The 9,369-nt window shown below is 36.8% G+C and overlaps 1 protein-coding gene across 1 annotated transcript; it reads right to left on the bottom strand.

Annotated features, from left to right (window-relative positions):
* Positions 1-2,911: 2,911 nt before the first annotated feature.
* Positions 2,912-8,858, bottom strand: LOC122279191 (5-methyltetrahydropteroyltriglutamate--homocysteine methyltransferase). The gene is made up of 12 exons (XM_043089599.1): positions 8,701-8,858; positions 7,301-7,654; positions 7,110-7,197; positions 6,285-6,412; positions 5,795-6,186; positions 5,536-5,699; positions 5,165-5,245; positions 4,913-5,079; positions 4,720-4,825; positions 3,952-4,202; positions 3,614-3,815; positions 2,912-3,517 (listed from the first exon to the last, which is right to left on the bottom strand). The coding sequence occupies exons 2-12, from the start codon at positions 7,648-7,650 to the stop codon at positions 3,149-3,151; spliced, it is 2,298 nt and encodes a 765-aa protein (XP_042945533.1). The 5' UTR covers positions 7,651-7,654; positions 8,701-8,858; the 3' UTR covers positions 2,912-3,148.
* Between the last annotated feature and the right edge of the window lie 511 nt (positions 8,859-9,369).

Here is a 9,369-nt window from a genome sequence, read left to right as displayed (position 1 = left end):
CAAGTGGTTTTCATGGCCCTAACATGTCCTTGTCTTGTTAAGATATTGGGCCGAAATCTAATAAGCTAAGATGAAATAAATAAAATAACATGTGAGGATTTTGGCAAAAATTCAGGTCGTCACACTTTCAAATCAAGTTCTAATGTTTACAACAAATACATTTCATCTTGCATGTCTGTCGGCATTATAATTTTAAATCAGGAGCTTTGTAAGTTAGTCTCTAACTTAATCTTTGATAACAAGTTCATGTTTATTGTGTAAACATTGCATCTATGATATGTTGTTTGAAATATTAATGGTTCACATGATTTGTATTTCGGCCATGCTATGCTATGTTGTTTGATAATAAAAGTTTCATGTTCATGATATGTGCTATTATCATTGTGAGTATGTTCAAATGATATGTTCTAATTATTTCAAATTGTCCATATGTTAGAACCATTGAATATGTGCCATGTTGTATGCCATTCACAAGCCATGCTAAGATCATATGAATACATCACATGTTCACATGTTAAGGTCTTACATCTAGAAGATTCTTGACACAACCCAATGCCTGGATCGCGGAATATCCTAGTGGGACTCCCCTATCTATTCTAGAGTGAGTAAAAGTTGTGTGGTGACCTTGGGTTGATAAAGTACAATCAACGGCCTTTGAAAGGAATCAAAAGGTTTCCAGAGCATTTGCCAATAGCATTTGAGGGCTAATGGTGAAGGCTTTTCAATCTACCTAGGTGCCTTAGTTATGATGTACTCACAGCTGGTCAAGAGGCCTGTGATGTGATGCAGTAGCTAAAAAGTGCACATGGTTGCAGGGTGGCCGTGAGGTATCCATAAGTGTGTATTAGATAAAAGTCTATAATAAATATGGAAATGAATTATTACACTGTTTTTTTGTTATTGTAAATTGTTATGGTTTTTGAAAAGAAGTCTAAATGGGTAAAAAATATAGTTCACAAAATTGCACGTTCATGCTCATGCATCCATGTTCATGTTTACCTTATGTATAGTTATGTTATCTTTGTGTATGTTTTGTTTAACTTGTTTGGATTTCTCGAATCTCACTGTGGTAGTTTACATTACCATTCCCCCCGAAATGATAGAATTGTATCAGGTTCAAAAGACTAAAAGTAAGATGGAAGACTAGCTCGATATGATTAAGAACCAATATACAGTGGAGGCTCGCTTTAAGTTAGCTGACTTTTATATGGAAACTATCTTGCTTTTGTTGAAAGATGTATAGGAGATCCTAGAAGGAGAGTGTAAACACTTTTGGTCGGCCATAGTGGAAGAAATTCTCTCACCTTCGAGAGCCGTTTTGACGTAATCGACCAATTCATGGAGATTTTTTAACATCAATCTCCAAAATTCAAGAAATCCTAGCAGGGAACTGGATGATGTCCTAACTATGTAGTTTGACTACAATATGATAAACTTTTGAGGATATGATTAAGGACCAATATACAGTGGAGGATCGTTTTAAGTTAGCTGACTTTTATATGGAAACCATCTTGCTTTTGTTGAAAGATGTATAGGAGATCCTAGAAGGAGAGTGTAAACACTTTTGGTCGTCCATAGTGGAAGAAATTCTCTCACCTTCAAGACCCGTTTTGACGTAATCGACCAATTCATGGAGATTTTTTAACATCAATCTCTGAAATTCAAGAGATCCTAGCAGGGCACTGGATGATGTCCTAACTATGTAGTTTGACCACAATATGATAAAATTTTGAGGAATAAGGGTCAAATGTCGGGAACCTACTTTTGTAAGGATGTCTTAACTTAACATTTTGTGATAAAATAGAAGTTTTAATTTGGTACCAAGTTTATTGTTCAAGCCATTATTTATTTTTCCACTGCAATATATTCATTTAGCTAGAAACTTGTTAGGTGCGTTGCATATTAACTATCATGTACGAGAGGTATGTAACCTTGAGTTGCATCCCAACACTTTAGTCTCTGTCAAATCTCAGCGGAGGTCTAGGGGCATCACAATAGGAGATATATGAGGGCATCATAATAGGTAAAGAATCACAATAAGATCATCCAATTTAGAACCAAAATGAGTAAATCGCAAATTCGTAATCGTTTATTGCAAGAAACCGAAGGAGGTTACATCCAAAGTCTATAATAGCAACAGCCAGAAAGTAGCCAAGCACTTCTTATTGTTAGAGCCTAATAGTGTTATTGAATGTCCAACTTCTCTGTAGGTTAGGTAAATAATATCCAACTTCAAGACTTCTTTTTAGGCATAAAATTCATTAACTAGTTGTCCTCTCACTGTGTAACACTTTGAAGAGATGCCTGATATTATCAATAATAGCATCTTGTGGATGTGATACGTCTTGATCATAACCATCAAATAGCTTGGAATATGGTTCACCACTGATTTTTTATAGTTATTTTATTTACAATTCAACTACTTACTACGAGATCTATTATAATCATATAAAATGTCAAAATACTAATTTATTTTTGCTTTTAAGTTGATGGGACACGCTCCACATTAGTAGAATATTTAGTGTCTCTATAAACAAGCTTTCAAATAGATTATTCTTGATCACATTACCTTTTTACACTCCCAAATCTGCAGTCTAGATTAACTCGGTATCACAAGTGATCTCAAGCTTTTGTGCACATCTCTCAACAAGGGTATGGTTCAGTACCTGTTAAAATATAATCCTATATTCCTGAACTTTTAACAAGCCCAAACTAGCCCAAATGAGTCTACCACAGTGCAGTCACACAAGATGTAGGAAGGCACGGTAGTTCTTTAGGTAAGTACGAAGTAGAGAAATAGACTGGTTATGTATAAATGGTTTGATCTATGTCGGGCTTTACGGTCTACCAAACGCACATCATATTTGAAAAGAGTTGGGCGCCATTGCAGTTATGTAAAATAAAATGAACAGATAGAAAGCATGCATACATTCAAATGCACAAACTGTCAAATGACGACATTTCTTAAATTCTCATCCCCTGAAACACAGCAGTTTGGTGCCTTTTGAAAGATAATGGAGGCAGAGCCCAAAATTACTACATTTTTTAAAAAATAATCAAACAAAGCAGGAATTTCTTTCCTTTTCTTTCCCGATTGAAGTAAATAAGTGATGGATATGGAGATTTAACCTCCCAAATCTCTTATGACTCACTTAGCACTGGCAAGCTGGGTGCGGAGGAGCTTGGCAGCAGCAACCATGTTTTTGAGTGCAGGCTTAACCTCAGAATACTTGCGAGTCTTGAGTCCACAGTCAGGGTTAACCCACAAGATGTTTGTCTCGAGCACAGCAAGCATCTTGTTAATACGGTCAGCAATCTCCTCAGTTGATGGTATTCTGGGGGAGTGGATGTCATAGACACCAGGGCCAATACCAGCACCATACTTGACTCCCTCACGGAAGACCGACAGGAGCTTCTCATCAGAACGGGAGTTCTCAATGGTGATCACATCAGCATCCATGTCAATAATTGAGTGGATGATGTCATTGAAGTTAGAGTAGCACATGTGGGTGTGAATCTGTTCGTTGTTGAAAGATTAAAAAATAATAATTGAAGCAACCATAATGAAACAAAAAGCTAAACAATGGTGTCTGAACGAAGGAAAGAGATAAACCTGGGTAGTATCCTTGACACCACAGTTAGTGATCCTGAAGGAGTGAACAGCCCATTCCAAGTAGTAAGCTTGCTCAGACTTCCTAAGGGGCAACCCTTCTCTTAAAGCGGCCTCATCGATTTGGATAACATTAATACCAGCTTTCTCAAGATCCTCCACTTCATCTTTTATGGCCAAAGCTATCTGATAGCAAGTCTCATATCTGGGAAGAGGAATACGTATCATGTTAGAAAATTGGGGCTAGAAAGCATCAACAAGAATAGTTTGCCATTTTTTTCTTTTCTTTCTTATCTGTTTGGTTCTCTTACTTTCAAATAATGGATCAAGGTCATTCATACCTTGGCTGGTCATTTCGAACAAAGGACCAGTTAAGAATGGTAACAGGTCCAGTAAGCATTCCTTTCATTGGGCGAGCAGTCATGCTCTGAGCTGTAGAGGACCAGAAGACAGTCATTGGCTTGGGGCGGCTCACATCACCGTAGATGATGGGTGGCTTCACACAACGAGATCCATAAGATTGCACCCACCCATTGACGGTAAAGGCAAAACCTGACAACTGCTCTCCGAAGTACTCAACCATGTCGTTCCTCTGAGGAGTTTCTTTCCACAATTAGTTTAAGAATATTCTCCATGATTAGAAGCAACACTTTAGATATCCTATATATTTTTTTTTCTATATTATTTAATAGGTAAGAAACCAAGGAGAACAAAAAGGTAACCTAGTCATACACATTGCTCTTCAAAATTTTAATTGGAAATATTACATTTAGCACCTGGAACTACCCATTGTGTTTTCATTTGCATCTCTAATTACAAAAACCAGCAATTGACATCCAATACTACCAAGTTTTTACATTGTACGGTCTCAGTTTGGGCTCGACCACAGTTAAGATTGATGAAAAATAGAACATGTGACAAAATCTTTAGAGTCAAATTTTGGTAGTGTAGGATGTGAATTGAAACTTTTAGAAGTTTAGGGTGCATAATGCAGAAAAGATAGCAATTTACAGTTTATGGTGTGATTTCCTCACTTTAATTCATAAGAATGCAAGAGATATTTCATACTTTTTTCTTTAAATAGATTGTACTATTACAGGAAATCTCACCTCAGGCTCTCCATGAACCAGAACATCAATGTCAAGGTCTTCTTGGAGCTTGACAACTTTGCTAATTTCCTCCTTAATGGCCTTAACATACTCATCCTCAGAGATCCTAAGGAACATAGATCAAGACATATATTATTTAAACAATCAAAACCTCATGTCGTAATTAAAACAAGGAGATGCCAGCTTGACTAACTTCTTGGCCTTGTATTCACGGCGCACCCTCCTGAGTTCAATGGTCTGAGGGAAGGAACCAATTGTGGTGGTTGGGAGAATTGGAAGGTTGAGATTCTTCTGCTGGGCATCGAGTCTGGTACTCACATTTGTTGCACGGCGGTGGTCAGAACCCTTCAAAGCAGCAGCCTGATAAAGCAAGGAATCAAGACATCATTAATTGCAGAGACATGCAACATATACAATGCAGAAAAACGAAAAACAAAGCACTCACAGCTTTCTGAACAGCCTCATTAGTCACTCTAGGGGAGGACTTTCTTGATGCTTGAGCTGCAGCATTAGAGGAGAAGAATGCCTGAAAATAGAGCCACAAACATTCTTATCAACAATGGCAAAAATTAACAAACAAAATCAGAGCCAAGTTGCCTTCAATGTGGTTGATGTTTGATATTTCTTTCAGAATTACAAACAAAAAGTTCCATTAAATTATCAAAAGATATATTCGTTATTTAACCGTCTCTTCTAACTTCAAAAGATTTTTAACACCACTAATTAACCTAAGTCGTATCTAAAAGATTAATATGGACTAAATCACCGCAATGGGACTTTGTACTTTCAGTGGAAACACAAACAAAGGGAGGCTACCTCATCCTTGTGACCAGCCAATGCCTTGGCCAATGCATTCACTTCAACAACTTTCTGTGCTGCAAAAGCAAGCCATGATTTGATCTCTTTGTCAAGCTTGGTCTCATTAACTAGATCAACGGCAGTGTGGAGAAGCGAGCATGAGGTAGAAACCACAAGCTTATCTGCACAACAAAAAAAAAAAAAAAGGAACACGATAAATTTATATATTGGTAACATTTTTCACCATGGGTGAAAAAATTGAGTGAAAGATTAGTACCTTTGCCCACAATGCCCTCAAGAGAATGCAATGTACCAAAAGAAGCAGCAAGATCATTAGCCCAGATGTTCCTTCCATCAACGACTCCAGCAAAGAGGTATTTACCCTTGGGGAATCCACCCTTGATCAAATCAAGGGTATTAGTCCCACGAACGAGATCAAATCCATAGGCAGAGACACCCTTCAAAGCAGTGAGTGTCTTGTATGCCTCAGAGGGAACATCAGCAAAGTAGGTCTCAATGAGCACATTCAAGCCAGATAAACATGATTCCAATTCAGCATAGGCATCAGTGAACATTTGCAATTTGTGAGAGTCAAGATCCATCACAAGGGTGGGTTCATCAAACTGAATCCAGGAAGCACCAGCTGCTTTAAGCTCAGAGACCACTTCCCTGTAGAGTTATCCATTGATACAAAAGCAAATTTTTAAATCTAAATCAATCTAGATATAGTTACCAAAAAATAAAACACTATTGTTTTCACATCCTACTTGTAGATAGGAAGGATTTTGCCCAGAAGGGAAAGAAGAGGGAAGGTCTTCTCAACACCCTTTGCAGGCTTAGACAGCAACAAGTAGGACACAGGCCCAATGAGAACTGGAACAGTATCTAAACCAAGCTACATGGATAAAAAAGAGAGAGAAACTCAATTTTGAGATATATTAGAAAAGGAACATTAAAAACAAAGGAACTTGTAACTGCTAACATGGACTCCTACTATCGGAGAACAAATGATCAGAAGCAATCGCAAGCTCATATTGCTGATAGGTCTAGTGCATATTTGTTATATATTCTTTTGATCAGTGATTCAACAGCCTATTTCTTATATATTCATATATATATATATATATATATCAATAGCTTAAAGGAATTATGCAGGAATGAAGTTATATGCAATAGTCCATTGGGTCCAATAGAATTAATAAACCTCCTTTTAAAACCCCTCCCTACATCCACCCCAAGAAAAGAAAAGAGAAAAAAAGAGAGAACATTAAAAAGAAATGAACTTGTAATTGTTGTCATGGGTTAAGGAGGATAAATAATAAGAAGCAATTGCAAGCCTAAATCGCTAGGTCTAGCGCCTACTTCTTATATTTGCAAAAGAAATAATACCATACATCTAATTATAAGAAGCAATCAGTCCACTGTCAACATATTTGCAAAAGAAAACCGCTACTGTTGCTAAATTTTCCATAAAAAGGTTGCTACATTTACAGTCCTGATATCTTAATTATGTGCCAGACAATACTTCTTTTGCATGCCTAATTAATCATCTACTATTAAAAATTAAATAAAGAACTAAAATATAAACATACAGCCTTGGCTTCCTTGTATTCATCCACTGCCTTGTGAGAAGCATAAGAGAACTTCACCTCAGGTCCCAATTCAGGGACAATAAAATGGCTGCATCAACAAATTAACAATAGTTCAACACAGAAACAAAACTACCAATAACAATACTTGAAATATTTTCCCCACATGGCATCTAAAAAACGCCAACACTTACTAGTTGGTGTCAAACCACTTGGTCATTTCCATAGCAGGTACAGATGCATTTCCTCTGGCCATAGAGAAATAGATGTCAAATCCAATCTCACCTCCATTCCAATTGTACCTAGGTGGAACAGCACCGAGCATTGCAGTGGTGTCGAGCACCTGATCATAGTATGAGAAAGTGTTGCTCGGGATGTGCTTTATCCCAGCATCAGCCATCTGCTTCCAGATGGACGATCTGAGATCAGCCGCAACCTTTTTCAAATCCTCGGCACTGCTTTTCCCATCCCAAAAGGATTCCAAGGCGAACTTTAACTCCCTCTTGGGGCCCATGCGAGGGTATCCAACAATGTGTGAAGCCATTGCTCTAGATCATAAATCAAGACCACGAAGAAGTTTCAGTCCATTGATCCAAACTACTGGTAGATAATGAGATGCATGCACATATGATAGATTCATATAAAATTCACCAGTGAAACTTAAAACTATCGATTAGACGGTACGGTTTGAACTATAATTCAAAGAGATAAAAACTTCCAATAATTTTAAATTTAGATCTATGATGCATTGGCCTTGAGGAGATACAGGAATTTCTAGTTTGTGTGCTTCACAATAGATTCCATAAGCTTCCTCCACAAAATAATTTGCATGATGTTCACCAAAATCAGATATGCAATTTGGAAGCTCATAAAGTAGTTGTTTGGGAAAAATAAACTCAAATCACTGCAGATAGGCATGCAAAGCATTTAGAATCAAAGGCTCAACTAAGTACAGAATGTGGATTGTTGGCAACTCAATCATGTCTAGCTAAAGAACACAGATCTAAGACAGAAGCAGAGCAGCTACTCTGAAACTGGAAACCAGAGCACGTAAAATACAAATGACTCAATAATCTTAAACACCAAGAAGCTATTCCCGACCAGATCTATTGTAAAAAGCAATGACCCGGTATTAGATCTACAAGAACCACAACCAGCAAGCACTAGATCCGTGACCCAACATGCACAGTACACAGCCACCGACGCAACATATGAAAATGAATCCAAGAGTTATTCATGGGTGAATAAAAGAATACAGAATTCGTCACGTTCTCTATCGTTCAAGGCGTCAGAACCATTCTTAACAAAAAGTTCAAAATGGAACTTAAGCAGTTTTTGCAATAAATCAATGACGCACCAACAGATCTCGGTGAGGAAAACGGGATTTTGAGAGAGACCTGAGAGAGACCAAAGAGAAGGACCAAGAACAACTCCAAGAAGAGTTCTTACGACGTCACCTTTATACTAAAGAAAGATTGAACTAAGGAAGTAGAACGGGATGAAATATGAATGATAGGGTTACAGTGAAAAAACAAAAAAAGAAGATGCTTGCATGGGAAATGAAAGACTGCGAGCGACGAGAGGAGCATCGTACCTCTCGGAAGAAGAATCGCCTGAGTGCGAGAGACTGGCTCTTTAGTTCTCGGTTAAAACGAGAGGTGAGGGAAGAGACCGAGTATCCTTGGAGCAGAGAACATCGCGAGTTCCAAGGAGATGTATTCGTCAGAATTTATAGCTGAATGGTTTCGTAGATCTGGTGGGGGAGTGGGGCCGTGCGGGCTATTGTCCAATGGTTGGTGGAAAACTATGACGTATTCCGAACATGCGCTCTTTTTTCATTTTAACCAATTTTATTATTTATATTTATATTTTCGAACTCAATGTAGAAATAGAATTAAAACAATTATTAAGATGACTAAATTTAAATAAAAATCAATATTTCCTATATTTTTTCTTGTGAAAAATATTATATAACAAATTAGTAGAACAAAAAATTATTATTTATTATTTATTTATCATACAATTTAGTATCAGATAAGATATAGATCATGTGAAAATAAATTTTGTGCAATTTAACATTACAAAATTATTCTTTATTTTATAGAGTTGTGAAGTAGTTTTTGTAGAGTTGTAAAATGGTTATAAAATAATTGTAAGTGATTATTTTTTTAGTAATAATAATATTTAATATGAAAAATAATATACATATAACTCATTTTATAATCTTTTATATAATTATATTTTTAATTAATAAAATATTAAT

Source organism: Carya illinoinensis, chromosome 10, assembly GCF_018687715.1.
Source record: "Carya illinoinensis cultivar Pawnee chromosome 10, C.illinoinensisPawnee_v1, whole genome shotgun sequence".
Taxonomy (NCBI): domain Eukaryota; kingdom Viridiplantae; phylum Streptophyta; class Magnoliopsida; order Fagales; family Juglandaceae; genus Carya; species Carya illinoinensis.
Note: the sequence above shows the minus strand (reverse complement) of the source record. Positions and strands in the feature narration are given on the sequence as shown.

What these genes read in the sequence shown, in the direction of transcription:
- LOC122279191 (XM_043089599.1), bottom strand. Translation starts at nt 7,650, where the DNA reads ATGGCTTCACACATTGTTGGATACCCTCGCATGGGCCCCAAGAGGGAG. An exon ending in TGGCTGGTCACAAGGATGAG is followed by an intron (nt 5,246 to 5,535) that starts GTAGCCTCCCTT and finishes CTCTATTTTCAG; the next exon opens with GCATTCTTCTCCTCTAATGC. An exon ending in ATGAGGCTGTTCAGAAAGCT is followed by an intron (nt 5,080 to 5,164) that starts GTGAGTGCTTTG and finishes TTGCTTTATCAG; the next exon opens with GCTGCTGCTTTGAAGGGTTC.